Source organism: Muntiacus reevesi, chromosome 17, assembly GCF_963930625.1.
Source record: "Muntiacus reevesi chromosome 17, mMunRee1.1, whole genome shotgun sequence".
Taxonomy (NCBI): Eukaryota; Metazoa; Chordata; class Mammalia; order Artiodactyla; family Cervidae; genus Muntiacus; species Muntiacus reevesi.
In genome coordinates this window covers 10830023-10846745 of record NC_089265.1, presented here as the reverse complement: position 1 = coordinate 10846745, position 16723 = coordinate 10830023, and the positions used below count along the sequence as shown (strand labels likewise).

Sequence of the window (16723 nt, the reverse complement as noted above, 5' to 3'; positions counted from 1 at the left end):
CCGAGAGACACTGACATTAATGATGTCCAAGGAGATGGCAACAGCCTTGAAGGCTCAGTTTGAAAAGAAGACATTACTGGGCTGGTTCTCCAAATCAGAGGCAGGAGAGATCTCAGTTCCCTGACCAAAAATCAAACCACACTCCTGGCACTGGAAGCACGGAGTTCCAACCACTGGACCACCAGGGGAGTCCTCAAATGGTTTTCTACTGAGACTCTCCCTACTCTAAACCTTCTTCATTATTTCTAGTTGTTTTTTTTAACCACCTGATTGTTCCATTCCCACCTTCTTTAAAATTCTTGTCTTCCCAACCCAGAGATCGAACCCAAGTCTCCCACACTGCAGGTGGATTCCTTACTGAGCCACCAGGGAAGCCCAAAATTCTTGTCAGTATCACCTTATTCATCCTCATTACCCAGCACCTGGCATGATCTTGGACGACAGGTACACAGCATCTGATGAAGAAATGGATTCTGCAGATAGGAAAGTGGAGACATAGCTTCCTGCCTAGGAGAAACTGTTACCTATTTGAAGTACAGACAACCTTGCAGGGAAACAGAAGCCAGCCTACTCCAGGCAGATACTGGAGGCTTTAATTTTGTCCCATGGCCATGTGAAAGCATACCACCTAACATTCTGACAAACATCACAGCCACAGTTTCTACTGGGGTGAATTTGGACTCAGACCTTGGTCTAAGTTGAATTCTATCTCCCTTACCTCCTGCTTTTCTCAGGTACAGATCCAATGGTACTTCTCATCCCCTAAGTACGAAAAAAATTTACTAATTTCTGTGACATTGTAACACTGAACATTACTGCACTTTTTAAAACAGCCATATACCACTTACTGTTTCCCAACACCTAAAAGATTCAGTTATTGACTGAAAACTCAAAATGGGGAAATTAATCCTCTCCCAAGCTTTGGTTACCTTCGGTGCATGAGTCAGCTGCTGCAGCAGAAATGAGTGTAGTTAAAGGACAAGACGTTAATACCCATGACACAATTACCGTTTTCTTCTCCATCCTGTTATGTCCCAGCATCACCCAGAGTGTTCTTCCATGTACACAGTACTTAGCCTCACAGATCATTGTCCTCAAATCCAACCACCTTCACGTCCAGTCACACTGGTTACTTTCAATCATGGCTAGAATTAGGCATTCACTAAAACATTTTTCAGTCTTCTGAAAAAGGCATACCCCCACATATACATACTTGAACCTCACTGTAAAATGAATCCCTTGACAATCACTGCTAACAGTCATCTCATAGCTTCACTTCCTTCCCTACCCAGCCCAGATGCCAGAATACACCAATTTAACTACACTTATCTCACTCAGCTCCCTAGCCCACCCTTTTGCTACTTCCATTCAGCGATACTTTAACCATAGATAAATCCATTTGTTCATTTGCTGTGTACATACTGAATGCATACTCCATGTCCAACTTTAGTTTCCGCTTCTATTTCCACACTGTTGAATGCTACCAGAGCAAAACCACAAGTATCAGGGCCCCACAAATACTCCATTATCACCATGAGGCCTCAACATTCACCAGCAATTCGTGGCTAACCCCTTCACACCCCTGAAGAAGCATTTTTCCACTCCTCTCCTCAAGCCCAATCCTAGTGACCATCAACCTTTCTCAGAGGATGGCATTGCTTCCTACTTCATGAAGAGAGGCTTTAGATAATGAACTACTTCATCATAACCATCTACCCACCAATGTCTTTGTGCAATTTTACTTCCTTCTGCCACTGTGGTAGATTCGCCTCTGCTGCTGTTACTAGTTCATGTACCTGAGCTCTGCAACCACCTCTCTCTGCATTTTTCTCCTCCAGTTACCCTCCTTTATTTCCAACTTCTCCTATTCCAGGAGTATGTGTGTACACGCCCAGTTGTGTCTGACTCTTTGTGACCCCATGGACTGTAACCTGCCAGGCTCTGTCCATGGAATTTTCCAGGCAAGAATATTGGAGTGGGTTGCCAATTCCTTCTAGAAGCTCCTTCCCCAAAATCTTGTCTCCTTCCCATTCAAAATTTTAAACATTAAGCAAACTCTCCTTTGGTGTTATACCCTCACCAGCTTGCTTCTGAGCATGGAACCAAGAGTAGTTAACTGTTTATCTCAGACAAGACCCTCATCTTCAACAGGTCTAGCCTTATAAACTGTCTAGTGACTTCTATTTTCCTGAAAAAAAGTGGCTTTAATACTCACATTTCCTTTGTCATTTTTGCCCCCTTTTGGAAAATATTCAAGGCTGGTAACTAATACATTCTCATATGCAGGCAACCCTGAAGGCCTGGAGGCACTTTTGTTTTGAAATTATTTCATCCTTACATAAAAATTACAAAAAAAGTAGAGAATTCCTGTATCCTTCACCAATTTTTAAATTTTGCCACAATTTATCATTATTCCTCTCCAACTATGTATTTTCTCTCAACCATTTGAGGATAGGTTACATAATGATTATGATTCAGATACCCAAGTGGGTTTTCCTAAAAGTACCACTCACCAGACAGACCTATACAAATTCTGGTTTACATTATCATAGTAATTAATCAGTCACCATTTTGGTAGTACAAAGGTCTATTGAGCTTAATGTTAGAAATGAATCCATGCTCTGAATACTGATGAAATCAGATTTTTGTGAAGAACCCCTTCCCATTTCTCATCCCCTGACCCCACTGACAGGGACAATGGGTGGTGGTGGTTTTCAGCACCCAAAAGCACCTTCTGAGAAAACTTTCCAAGTCCAGAGACCCATTACCGGCTAGCTCAATATCCACAGCCTACGCTAGAGGGGACTGAAATTACTCTCCATAATGGAAGAATAATTCCCAATAAGGAGAGGCCATCAACTGGCCTTGCATAAAGCCTTGCCCCTTTGTACACACCACCCATTGTTATTACAGACTAGATGGGTTAGGAACGCTCTTGGATTACCTTCCCCAAGAGCTAAGGCTGAATTTAACTGTTTAGACCAAGAGCACGAAGTTTTCCTGTTTATCAGAGGATCAATAAAAGCACAAACGCTTGCATTTCCTTTACACAAATTAGTCACAAAAACTAAAATCCCGAGGTAAAAGAAAATGACTCACTGACAATAGATTTGGATGGATAAGCTAAGTGAATGTAGTGTTTGGTTGAAGGTTTATTATGTAGCTTCATGAAAGCAGGTCTCAGGCAATTTTTAAAATCTCTAGCACCTATACTTCCTTCCACCCAGTAAGGGTTTTAAGCATATCCAATGTGAAAGAGAAGGTATACAGCAGAACACACAGTTGCCAAAGAACTTTCAGACAGGTGAGAGAAAAGAAAGTCAAAGTCAAAGTCACTCAGTCATGTCTGAGTCTTGGCAACCCCATGGACTATACAGTCCGTGGAATTCTCCAGGCCAGAATACTGGAATGGGCAGCCTTTCCCTTCTCCATTTTCCCAACCCACGGATCGAACCCAGGTCTCCTGCACTGCAGGCAAATTCTTTACGAGCTGAGCCACAAGAGAAGCGGTGAGAAAGAAGACATTAGTAATTAACTGCAACCAGTGATGCATGCTCTAAAGGAATCCAGGGCTGTTAAAGAGCAAATGATTGACAGGAATGGAGTGGGAGGGCACACTTTAACAGTAATCTAGTTTAGCTACAGAGTTTAGTTTCCAGTAGAAGAAAAATGCTATGCATGAAGGTTGTGAATTAGTGGGGAGCAGCACACACACAGACCCAAAGCATGTCAGTGAGGCCAAGGCACAAATGAAGTGAGAGAAAAGCTGAAGATGGACTACAGTCTCTAATTAAGCAGATGTCTGTAATTCGTATTATTTGGACTTTCGTTTCCTTTTCATAAATATCCTAAGAATAACAGGAAGCTACTGAAGGATTTTAAATACAATGAAAGGATAAAAAATGTTTGTAAAGGCCTTTTGAAAGCTACATCAAGAATGGATGGAGGCAAATAGTGGATGCAGGCAGACTCATTATGATAGCACAAGAAGAGATCATGGCTGTCTAGACTGGATGATGATACAGACACATTAGAAATATTAGAAAAATATCTAGTAACCAGGATTTACTGATTGGATGAAAAGGCTGAAGGAGAAAAAAGATCAAAGACTTGGAAATTTGGGGCCCGAACACCTAGGAGGATGATGCAATGGTGCCATGTATGAAGATGGCTTTCCACTAGCGCTTTGAGCTTTTTCATTAAAGTACCATGCAAAAGTAGAATGTACAATAAAACGGCACTCTTACATTTTTAAGCACTCTTACATACTTAAGAAAAACTAGTCATTTCATAATTTCAAAGTGTATTTCTTGATTAACTATAATCATCCCACAACATCTCAATGTCTGAGCTTACCAAAATTGTCAGTATCAACTTTAGATTTTTGTCATTTTAACCAGTTTTCTACTGCCCGTAGGATAAACACAAACTCTAAGCACAGCCTACAAAGCTTGGTCCCACACTCTTGTCCCTTAACAAAACCTGCCTTTAGTTTCTGGAGTATACCAGACTCCTTTTCCATCCTTGGATTTCTGTGTATCTCCTTTACTAATAACTCTACTCCTGCTTAATGGCTACTTGTCTCAACCATCACTTCCACCTAAGATTAGGCCCCTACTGTATGCTCTTATAGGAAATTATACTTTCTCTCGAGAGAACTTATAGTCTGTCATGTTTACAAATACACATACATCCACGTCCCATGAGGACAGGGAACATAGCTGCTTTGGTCCGTCACTGAATCTCTAAAAACCTAAAACAGAACCTGGCACACAGCAGGCCTTCTAACTTCTGTTGAACAAGGAACGAACATCGCAGCCAGGCAAAGTGACACCTAATTTAGACCTAATCGAAGTTCCACTGTTCACGGACAATCAATCCTACATCAGGCTACCAGTATCTAGCAGTTTTTATCACCTCTGAAACAGAAGAAAACAAACAGACCTTTTGTGTAAAAGAACTATTTAAGTAAAAGAAGACAGGCAAGGGTTTTGTTTTGTTTTTAGTAAGCTGTAACTGCATTTTGCTGAAGACAGAAAACAAGAAACATACTCTTCATAATCAAGTTAAAGAACTAAAATAATCATTAAAACTGTCTGAGGTTAAATGTAGTTCGCATTAAAACTGTGAAATTCACTATTTATAACACAAGGATAGCCTTAACAATTTATAAGACTTTAGCTCCACTATAATGATTTAAAAAAATACTGCATAAAAAAAATTTATGGATCGTTTTAAAGTGTTACTGTTTTATTTTTTTCTTTTGTTGAATACACATTTGCTTTACTGGCAGTCCAGATAAACAAGTATATAAAGGAAATATTTAAATTTTTCTTTTGGCAGATGTCAGGATAAGCTGTGCAGATTAAAATGCCTCAATTTAACCTGAAGAAATGGTTTTGAATCATACAAATTTTTCAGAAGAAAAATAAAGACTGTCCAAAGGGATTCTTCTAGCTTATAACACATTTCCAGAATAACTCTCAAAAAGAAATTCAAAAATACTCATTGGCTACTTTAAAAATATGTCAATACCATATGGCTTTACGAAATAACTTCTAAAATTTTTATTTTTTATTTAAAAAGGATCCCAAGTTTTAAATAAACTGCTAGCAATATCATTTTCTTCACTTAAAAGTGCATATCTCTCAAGGTGGAACATACATACTTTTTGAACAAATAATGATTTTTACAAATTTTTTTTTAAACACCAAAAAAAAACAAAAAAACTCACAAAATATCTTTAAGGGGGAAAACAGTTTTCACCAAGTGTCATCTCTAAACAGACTGCAGTAGATGACACTGTTCTTTTCTTCTCTTTTTATACCATCAGAATTCTCAAAGAGATGCTTTGGCAGTTTTAAGACACATCATGGTCTCTACCAAGAGACACTGACATTAACGATGATGTCCTTGATGGCTCAGTCTGAAAAGAGACATTACTGGGTTGATTCTCAAAATCAGAGGCAAAGGTGCTCTCTTCTCTTACATCAAGAGTTTGTTCAATTGAAGCTGCCTGGGGTGATATATTATCCACAGTTTTATTGGCATTATTCAAGTTGTTATTAAGTATGGTAATATCACACTCCTTGCTCAAGACACCAAATTCATCTTCTATTGTAACTACATCTTTAGATTCAAACGGAGCCAAAAATTCACTTTGGAGAGGGTCTTGAGGACCACTAGGGTCACATTCTATATTCTCTTTTACTTCAGAGTCTTTATCACTGTCACTGTCAATGGTAATCACAACTGGGGAACGTGAAGCATTATCACCATGGTGTTTCTTATGCTTCCTCTTATGTTTCTTCTTTTTCTTTTTATGGTGCCTGGTTGTATCGGTAGCTTTCCCTTCATAAACTATCTCTACACTCAGGCTGCGGGTCCTCCTTTTTCTCCTCTTGTGCTTTGTCTCTCTGTCTGATGATCGGCTATCTGAAAAGCTGTCACTCTCATTTTTGTAGCTTCCATCCAATTTTGATGATTTTGAATAGTGACCTTCCTTTACTTTAGAAGCAAATTCATGCGATGGTTGAGCAACATCACTAGTACCCTCCAAATGCCGTGTTTTGTACTTTCGTTTCCCACCAGGCTTTTCATTTCTCACCCGGTCAGGCCCTGTAGATGCAGTCTTTGATCTACTACTAGACAGGCTCCTTGATCTATGCCTTTCATAGTAGTAGTATTTCCTTTCACTGTGATTATTTTTCTTCCGAGCGTTTGTTCTTTCAGAAAAGGACTGAATTCTAAGTTCTGGACTTGACGATTGTCTGGAATAGTGAGCTCTGGACAGAGTCCTCCTCCTGTAAGATGACTCGTAGCCATCCCTGTCCTTGTTTCTACTATAGTAAGTATACTCCCACTTATATCTGCTGCCATAATTATTTCTCAAATAGTAACGATCTCGATTTCTGCTCCGTGATCTTCTTTTACCACGATCACTGCTACGAGATCTTGATCTGCTAGAACTTTCACTACTTAAAGACAGAGTTTGACTTCTTCTTGACCAACTGCTATCTCTGGTTCTTGATCTCTTCTTGTCTCTTCTACCTCTAGGTCTACTACTCTCCCTGCTTCTGGATCGCTTGCCTTTCATTCTTTTCTTCCCATGATGCTTTCTGCGATTCTTCTGATCATGCCCACTCCTACTCTGGGAATGTGAATCTGAACTCCTCGATCTTCCCCTCTTTCTGTGTCTGCGGATATATGGGGAATATACTCTGTCTCCTCTGAGGGATGAGCTCAGGTCTCTGAGAGAGGACAATGATATAGATCGTTTCTCTTCCTTCTTTGAGCTGATTTTTGTACCAGAATCACAATGACCTTTATTTATTTGTTCATCCTTTCCAACGACAGAGTGTGGAGACGAACATCTACTAACATCACTATCACCAGAACTGTAAGACTGCTCTTGTTCTTGTGTCTTCATGGTCTCCATTTTCTCATAAGAACCTAACTCCACCTCAGAATCAGAGGACAGTTCAACAAGTTCTGGGGTCCTCTCAGCTAGAGGTTTAACAAATCCAACAATGACACAGTTATCTGAAGAAGAATCACTGTCATTATTTAGGTCCTCATTGGTCTGTACTCCTTGTATCTGAGATGTAGCTCTTCCTGTTACAAGTTCTTCATCTGAACTGTCTGAAGTATTTAAAAGGGAAGACATGGCAGCATGCACCTGCTCTGAGCTTGAGTAAGAAGGTCCTGGAGTTTCATCATCCCATGGTGCTTGACTAACAGTGGCTACATTAACATCCAGCTCTTGGGTCTCAGCTTCATCTGGAGATATTGTTATGACTGAAGAATCAGAATGGCTACCTTCTTCATATGAAGGAGCAGGGCAATCATAATTAGCATGCTGATCAAAGGCTGCCATGTTAAATGGAGAGCGAGCAAAACTGATAAATTCATGTATAAAATGCTCAGTCCGATTAAGCAAAAACGGCCTCAAATCAGACACAAATGCCTGACTCTCCAAGTCATAGCGAGTAACATTACTCATGATGATGTGCTGGACGATATTCACTAAAGATCCATGAGCTCCAAAGAGAACTGTGAGTTCACGTTTTAACCAGGGGACTAATCTGTGAAGGCAAGCTGGATTTCTACGGAAAAATTCAGCTGAAATGTCCCTGTAGCGACCACCATCTTCAATATTTCTAACTCGAGCACCAGCACGATAGAGAGTTCGCCTAAAATTAATGATATCCTGTTCTTGAATTTTCCGCAAAGATCTCTCATCTGCAGTAGCTGGCCTTCTTACTGAAATCTGTCTCATAAATGGAGGAATTTCACCATCTCTAGGTCTCGATGAAATGCTTAACCCTTCAAATAGTACTCCACTGTCTGGTGGAGTTGTTGTTCTTCTATTCACGGTACTACTAGGTGAATAAACAGAAGCACTTCGTTCCCTTGTCATAGTTGTGCGATAGCGGAATCGTCGGACATCAGGAGTAGCAAAAGAGCCATTGTATGAAGGTCTTAGGACATATTCCTTGAAGTCATCTTCTGCCCTCACTGAATGAAAAATCGAATCAAAGGGCTGCTTACACAGTGGGCATTCGGCTTTGTTTTTTGACCACTCCTGTACACAGCGAAAACAGAACTTATGTAAACAGCGATCTAAGTAAGACACATTATCAAATCTATCCAAGCATATAGGACACTTAGAATCAGGAGATGCATCAGCTGGTACTGTCTGTTGCAATTTGCTAGTGCCAGCTTTAGGTGAAAAGTTGTCCATTTTAAATTCCTTAGCGGCTGATGCCATTATCTGTAAAAGGGAAAAAAATACATCAGTAACCTGATAAAAATGAAATGACTAAATCTGAAAAAAATGCAAATGACTGAAACATACTTCAGTGAAAAGTAGTACATGTCTGTAACATAAAGGGACAGCGTAGCATAGTAATACAGTACTTAAAGCACTAGCTCTAAAGTCAGATCTCCTGGTTCATATCCTGGTTGCACACTACCAGTGTGATTATAGACGAGTTACTATCCTTATGCTTCAATTTCATCTGATGAGCACTAATACTAGAACCTGCCTCCCAGGATTTGTGAAGATGTTTAAAAAAAGAAAAAGGTCTTAGAAAAAGTGCCATAGTAAGCTCTCAAATATTCTATACTATGCTATTATTCCTTTTAAAAAGATAATTTGAGGAAAATTTGATATATACAAAAAAGTGCAAAAGAAAATATATCAAGTAGCCAAATATCCACCATTCAGATTTAGCAACTAACATTTTCTCATGGTTATTCCAGATTTTTTAAACTGTCCCTTTATGTGCCCCTCCTCCAAGCCCATCCTTCTCCAGAAAACAAAAACCAAAAATATCGCAATTCTCAGAATTATTTCTATGTATGGTTTTATATCTTTCATACACACACCCCAAACAATATGGACTACTTGTTTTGTTTGTGGTATTATATATGTACCTTTAAAAATAGCTTTAGTGAGAAAATTTGCATACCATAAAGTTCCCCTATTTGAAACAGTTCTGTGGATGATTCTTCCAAACACAAAAAAGGATCTATTGGTGAAGATTATTAAATGAAATAACTGTAAAAGCATTCAAGGCCAGTCTCTGGCTTACAGCAACTGCTAAGTAAATGTTAACTACTGTTACTCTTACTATTGTTACTATGTTCAGTTCATCACTGACTCCTTTCAGTATCCCTAAGAAGCTTTTCTTCTCCTTCCTGTTTAATCTAGTCACTCACAAAGTATCTTGAAATCATGCTTTCAGCCTCCTTCCCTTATCTATTCTCACAAGGACCACTAGAATCTTAAAAGATTCGTTCTGTTTTCTTGAAATGTTATCAGTTTACATTGGCCCATAATTTACTAAATGAATTTTCAAGAGCTGAAATCTAGTTGCATTACTTCTGGGCCTTGTTCCCTGTTTAGTTGCTTTCTATACTAATCATTTTATAAATATTAAATATGTGTTTCTTCTTCTGTGTTTTCCTGGGCCTATTACTGCTCTTTCTCCACCTCCTCTATCACAGAAGTCTCATGAACAGTCTACTGATATCTAGTCAAATAATAAAAACTGTAATTTTCTAAACAAGAGACTCACTGGCCATATCTAGCTCTAACAAAAAACAAATAAAACCCACAACAAAAATCTGTGATTGTGGAATTTAAGTATTTCACCACAGACTTCAAATTAATTTGCTCATCTAGTGCATCTTAGCTTTCTCAGAGCCATATCTTAATAGGAAATCAATTAATGCTGAACAAGTTTCTTCAAGGGGGTCCAAATACCTCCAGTCCTGTCTTCTACAGTGGGAATGCAAAAATTACCACTGTTCTTAAATAGAAGAGCATTATAAATAAACTTAATGTGACATAAATTTCTCAGCATTTCCCCCTACTTCTAATATTTTTAAATTCTCCGACTCAAGGTGGGGAATCTTTTAAAAATAAAAACTGTTAAGAGACTCTGTGGGCATTAGGGAAAAGAGTGGAGAGGGCACCAGATCTGGACTGATGACCAGGTTTCACCTAAAACTAACTCTGTCAATTGGAGAAATCCACATTAACTCTGGACTTCAGTTTGCCTCTCAATATAAGAAATCACTAGACTTTGAAAATGACTGGTGAATTTCTAGTTAATACAGTTTACCTTAATTTGTTTTTCTGGAATACAGAATTTTTGTGTGACCTGGAAATGTTTAACACAAAGATTTACAACCCAGAATGAATTTATTAAAGAGAACTATTTGATAATAATTTCAAGTTCAAATAAAACAAAACTTCACTAATTATAAATTTTTTAAGATGGAATTTTAGTCCTCCTTTCCCTAGTTTTATAAGCCTGTTAACCAATTTGACAGCACAAGTATATAAAGAATGATGGGTAACATTATGCAGAGTAGGTAAAAAGAAAAAATTCTTAGTTCTGTTTCATATTTCTACATAGGAGTTACTTTAGCTATAAAGAATGGTATTCATGAGAAACATCATACAATGGCAATGAATGTAAATCATCAATAAGGGATCTAGTCTTTTGAAATCATCACTAAATACTAAAAATATGTGCTAATTCAAATAAAGTAGAATTTATTACCACATGACCCAGCAATTCCACACTTTATCTATCCAAATGAAACAAAACCATATGCCCACACAAAAACTTTTAAATGAATAGTCGTCGTTGCTAAGTTGCTTAAGTTCTGACTCTTACGCGACCCAAGGGACTGTAGCCTGCCAGGCTCCTCTATTCATGGGATTCTCCAAGCAAGAATACTGAAGTGGGTTGCTGTGCCCTCCTCCAGGGGATCTTCCTGACCCAGGGAAAGAACCCATGTCCCTTAAGTCTCCAACATTGGCAAATGGGTTCTTTACCACTAGTGACACTTGGGAAGCTAAAGAGTTTTAATAGCTAAAAAGTGTCAAATGCTCATCAACTGATGAATTCTAACATCTATCATCTTTAGAATTGGGGTGGAAGGAAGGGTGATAGTGGAGGCAGGTGGAGGCTGTCTCCACCTGTGGTATACCCATACAACGTGGTTTATCCGTACAATGGAACATTTGACAATACAAAGGAACAAACTACTGATACATGCTACAACATGGATGAATCTTTTCATTATCAATCACAAAATATCACATTATATGCTATTTTATATGAAATGTACAGAACAGAATCAATAGAAAGTAGACCAGTGATTGTTGGATGTGTGTAGGGGAAGCCTGGGTAAGGATTATCAAGGTTTCTTTCTAGGATGATAAAAATGTTCAATTATAATTGCAGAAACATACTACATAAACACACTAAAAACCATTGTATTATAAATCTTAAAGAAGTGAACTTTATTGATAAGATATAAATTATATCTCAACAAAGCTGTTTCAAAAATACAAATTAAGGCATAAAACAGAGATAGCAAGGGGACAGATTTGAAGGTTTGGGGGACTTCTCTGGTGGTCCAGGGGCTAAGACTCTGCGCTCCCAGTGAGTAAGGGGCCTGGGTTCAATACCAAACCAGCCAACTATATCCCACATGCAACTAAGACCCAGGGCAGCCAAACAAATATATATTTAAAAAAAAAAAAAAAGAAAAAAAAAAAAAAAAGATTTGTAGTTTTGCTGGAAGAATTCTGGGTTAGGCAGCAAAGGCAACCTGATGGCAGATTTAGTGCTTCAGATTCTAGAAGCACCCTAGAATAAAAGTTTCTCTATCCTAGTACTCTAGGAATTAGAACTTCAAATTAATTTCCCCATGAAGAGAAGATTAATCAGTTCTTCTGAACCTTTCCCCTTAACTGCCTCTCAAATTCTAAATAAAATTTATCATCTTTAGAATTGGGGGGGAGGGGTGGCAGGTGGAAGCTGATAAGAGTCGGGAAGCTGGAAGTCTAAATTAGTCCATAGACTGGACATACCTCCCAAAGAGTTATGTTTTCATGGAGTGATGTTAATTCTAATGCAGAGTCAGGGCTGAGAAAAAAACCTTACATTTTTCTCAATTCTAAAAAGTTTTAAATAACAGTATCCACCTGAAAAGGTGGTTGTGTGAAGAGATATATTCCACATAAACCCTTGGCATAGTGCTTGGTGGGGAGTAAGAATTTAATACTGTTATCCCATGTTATGTGAAGATAAAATTAATTTCTGTAATTTCCATCACCCATAACTGATTATAAATGCCCAGAAAGACGACAAGCGAATGATCCTCATATTAGTATCATTATCGTATTTAATATATGTAAGCAAAATGGCTAAAAAGGGTTCACAGGTGGATCAACTAAGTATTATAACTATTATAATATTCATAAACTATTATAAACAATCTGGGCCCTATCTCTTGTGACCTTAAAGAAACCGTGTACCTCTCTGCACTGCAATCTATTCATCAATACCAAGAAATCAAACAATTTAAACGATCAACTAACCAAACCCTAAAAAATTTAAATTTACACCAGACCCAACGAAATTTAATTCCAGTTTCAGCAATAAAAGGAACTGCTTGGGAACCATTACCCTCTAAAGCCGCTCATTCCAGCTAAGCATGACTGCTTTGGCTGACTGTAAAGCTTTCAAAGCCAGAGACCCCAACTCTCACCGTTATTAACGTAAATCTTCGATAACCCCTTCCGAATTTACTTCAATTAACTTGAAAATTACCTATCAAAAATTCTATTTACTTTTCCTCCCAGAGCACTATTTGCCTCCTCTCAGTACCGCCCTCTTCCAGTCTACCAAAGTAGCCCGTGAAGCGAGATGCAGAGTCGACGGATGAAGTCACAGGCTCACGGGGTGTAACAGACAACTACCAGAGTTAGAGACAGTCGCTTCCTTTGGGTGAGAACTGCCACCTGCCAGGTTCGAAGGCAGGCACCCCGTGCATTACATAATCCCAACGAACTCAAATACTGTTACTCCCATTTTACAGACGTGCTCAGAGATGACCACCCAAGGTCACACCTCTTGCAGCAGCGACACCACAGACTCGAATGTTTGTGCTTTGTGTCGTGTCCCCCCCACCCCCCACCCAGAGACCAAGCTCCTTCCAGTACGCGGCTGGGCTCGCGCTTTGGGGAGCGCGTCTCGGAAAGCAGCCCTCCCCCGCCCACCGGCACGGATCCACAGGTGCGCCGCAGAAGCCGCTCGCCCGAAGCCTAGCCCGCCGGCTCACCGCGGCGCCTCAGGCCCGGACCGCAGCTCTCTCGCCCCTGGGCCTCGCTGCAGGCTGGAGCTCCTGCTCTCCCGGCCCCCTTCCGACCCCCGCGCCCCATTGTTCCCGACCTCACTCACCTCAGAGGATGCCGGCGCAGGCCGGGCTGGGGCGCTTGTGGCCAGTTCCCGGCGGCCCAGAAGGCTGGGTCGGTGACGGCAGGATCCACGAAGGCGAACTCTACGACTTCTCCGCCGGCCCTCCGAAGCGGGAGTAGGCGGGGGCGCTTCACCCTCCTCGCGAGACAGCGGAGACCCCGGCGGCTGCTGCGACCCCTGTGACGTAAAGCTCTCATCACCAATGGCAGACGGGGGGCGGGGGCAGAAACCAAAACCCACTTCCCGGCCCCCAGCGCGTCAAAACACAGCACCGGCCCGCGTGACGCATGCGCGGTAGAGGACGCCCGCGCTGAGGGCGGGGCTTAGCGGGCTCGGCCCGAGTCCAGCCCTTCCCCCACTTTCCTCCGCTCCTGGAAGGAGAGCGACGGGAACCCCTCAGGACGAAATCGCTAACGTACCGTCAATTCGAGTAATACCTGGGGATTACAAGCTCACTATCTTAAAGTTCGCTTCTAACTTACCTGAAAGACACGATAACTAGCTTGGTCTCATCTGAAAGTTAAAGTCACTCAGTCGTGTCCGACTTTTTGCGAGACCCCATGGACTATACAGTCCAGGGAATTCGTCAGGCCGTAATACTGGAGGGGGCGGCCTTTCCCTTCAGCGGATCTTCCCAACCCAAGGATCGAACCCAGGTCTCCCGCATTGCAGGCGGATTCTTTACCAGCTGAGCTACAAGGGCTGTGGTCTCATTTAAACCTCGCCAAATTCTGCGAGAAGTTACTCAAACTATCTCTGGTGTTCGATAAAGTAACCGAGTTATCCGGAAGGGAGGGGACTTGGGCTGAAAAGGTAACAGCCACCACCAGGATTCGAATGGAATCCCAAATCAATCTTGAGAGATCAACTCCAGTCAAGATGAACAGGGATCTGACCTAAAATCAGTGGGAACTGAAATTTTCCCAAAACAGATAACGTCTTCTCCTTACCCGCTCTCCGAAATATGTATTAAAACCCTGTTTAGGTGATATCTGAGATTACAGAAACAAAACATCCGGAGCCTAACGCGGCCCCGTTGTCCCATTCTTCGCTTCAAATGTAAGCGTCCCGAACATTCTTGGTACAACGGCCTGCGTGCCAAACCCCATCCTTTGGCTTCATATTTGACCGTGCTACAGTTCTAAGCATACAAATGCTCGATGAGCACTTGCTAATTGGCAGCTACATTACGTCGGGTAATTCGTGCCACGTTATTTCTTCTTAAAAGTATCTGATATCAACAAGCCATTGCGTTCTCAAAAACTTTTAAGAAAAGCTCCAGTAACAGGGAGTCCAACAACGACTCGTCAGTTATATAAAAGCAGGCTGTACTCTAAATCAAACGTGAATACGCGACCTACCTATACCGTGGGAACAGATTCCGGTTAGAAACATTAATTCTTTCAGTGCTAGACGTCGGCGTAATACTTAACCGTGGGTTATTTTTCCAAATAAACTTCTAAATGCATGTGACGGTACCTTATCTCGCATTAATACTGGTCTACAACTGAAAGGCGACCGGTGACAAGTCAAGCCTATCCCTCACAGCGGTAAAATAAACCCATTTCTAGCGTTATTTTCTCGTTTCTCTCACTTCCTCCCCTTAAGGCGGTAGGCCCCCGAGCACGTGACACCGCCCCCCAGCTCCGGGCGGAAGAGGCCGGCCGGGCTGATGGGAAACGCGCGGGGAGGCGAGTGGGCGGGCGCTAGCGCCCGGCTGAAAGATGGCTGCCGCCGCCCGGCAGCCACCGCCCCGGAGGTTACCGTAGGGCCTGCGGCTTCCGCCCGTGCCCGCGAACCACTGCTACCGCCTTACCATGAAGCCAGTGAGTCGCCGCACCCTAGACCGGATTTATTCCGCGGTAGGTCCCGGGCTCGGCGGGCCTCCCCGGGGTCTACGCTCGAGGCCCGCGGGTGGAAGGTCCCCTATATCTTCAGCGCCCAGAAACTCTAAAATCCATTCTTGAATTAAGCCTTTCACTCCCTAACCTCGACTCCGCCTCTTCCTGGAGGACACGGTCTTCCGCTTCTTACGTAAGGGCTACCGAGTGAACTCGCTTCCGGAACCACATTTATACGAGTTTGTCACTAAAATCCCCACCTTAGCAACGTGCGCGGCAACCTGATGGGGGCCGGGAGGACGTGCCACTCAAAGGTTGTTTTTACTCCATTTCCTAGTTGCTCCTCGCGGTCGTATTGCTCTCCTGGGGATACGTCATCTATGCATCAACTGTAGCTGCACGACGACAACTAAGCAAGGAATACCCAGACAAAATCTTCGGAATGAACGAAAATTTGTAATTCCTCTGGATTTGATTTCATGCATATACAGTTCTTTACCTCTGATACTTGTCTCGATTTAAAATAAAATCTTTAATATAATGATCCCAAATTCACTTGTATACCATCCGTTATAGTAACCACTAACTGTCGATTTTTCATATACCAAGAGGTTTGTCTTTTAGGTTCTCATATAAGAAAGCACAAGGATCTTAGGTGATGCAGTTGTAAAGAATCTGTCTGCTAACGCGGGAGACACCACTTCCATCCTTAGGTGGGGAAGATCCCCTGGAGCGGGAAATGGCAACTCGCTCCAGTATACTTGCGTGGAGAATTCCATGGACAGAGGAGCCTGGCAAGCTACAGTTCAAAAAGAGTTGAAGAAAACACGAGGAAGGATAACAATGCAAAACAAATGACAGTTTTTTTATCTAGAGTTTCTAAAATACTTTTAAAATGTCTCCAGAAAGCCTTTAAAACAAAGTGTGCTGTAATTTCTGTTCTTATTTTTATTGCAACATTTCATTCTGTTGTATACCTTCACATCAACTAAATTAAGTACAGTATAAGAAAAAACTATCATGTGACTAAACAATTTTCTACATTCTGTTTTCCAGGTTAAAAATGGCCAGAAAAAGTAGGTAACTGACCATATT

The 16723-nt window shown here is 41.2% G+C and overlaps 2 protein-coding genes across 4 annotated transcripts; one reads left to right on the top strand and one right to left on the bottom strand.

Moving 5' to 3' along the window:
* Positions 1-5229: 5229 nt before the first annotated feature.
* Positions 5230-15864, bottom strand: TOPORS (TOP1 binding arginine/serine rich protein, E3 ubiquitin ligase). 3 transcript variants are annotated; one of them, XM_065908429.1, is made up of 3 exons: positions 15604-15864; positions 13770-13964; positions 5230-8773 (listed from the first exon to the last, which is right to left on the bottom strand). In XM_065908429.1, the coding sequence occupies exons 1-3, from the start codon at positions 15604-15606 to the stop codon at positions 5861-5863; spliced, it is 3111 nt and encodes a 1036-aa protein (XP_065764501.1). In that variant the 5' UTR covers positions 15607-15864; the 3' UTR covers positions 5230-5860. The 3 variants fall into 3 exon arrangements, with proteins under 3 accessions (XP_065764501.1, XP_065764500.1, XP_065764502.1); XM_065908428.1 differs by lacking the exon at positions 15604-15864 and adding an exon at positions 15267-15365; XM_065908430.1 differs by lacking the exon at positions 15604-15864 and adding an exon at positions 15149-15280.
* Positions 15465-16690, top strand: SMIM27 (small integral membrane protein 27). Its single transcript, XM_065908435.1, has 2 exons — positions 15465-15649; positions 15966-16690. Exons 1-2 carry the CDS (start codon positions 15605-15607, stop codon positions 16086-16088), a joined length of 168 nt encoding a protein of 55 aa, XP_065764507.1. The 5' UTR covers positions 15465-15604; the 3' UTR covers positions 16089-16690.
* Positions 16691-16723: the final 33 nt, after the last annotated feature.

What these genes read in the sequence shown, in the direction of transcription:
- TOPORS (XM_065908428.1), bottom strand. An exon ending in CTGCGCCGGCATCCTCTGAG is followed by an intron (nt 8,774 to 13,769) that starts GTGAGTGAGGTC and finishes TCCCTTTTACAG; the next exon opens with ATAATGGCATCAGCCGCTAA.
- SMIM27 (XM_065908435.1), top strand. Translation starts at nt 15,605, where the DNA reads ATGAAGCCAGTGAGTCGCCGCACCCTAGACCGGATTTATTCCGCG. An exon ending in TAGACCGGATTTATTCCGCG is followed by an intron (nt 15,650 to 15,965) that starts GTAGGTCCCGGG and finishes TCCATTTCCTAG; the next exon opens with TTGCTCCTCGCGGTCGTATT.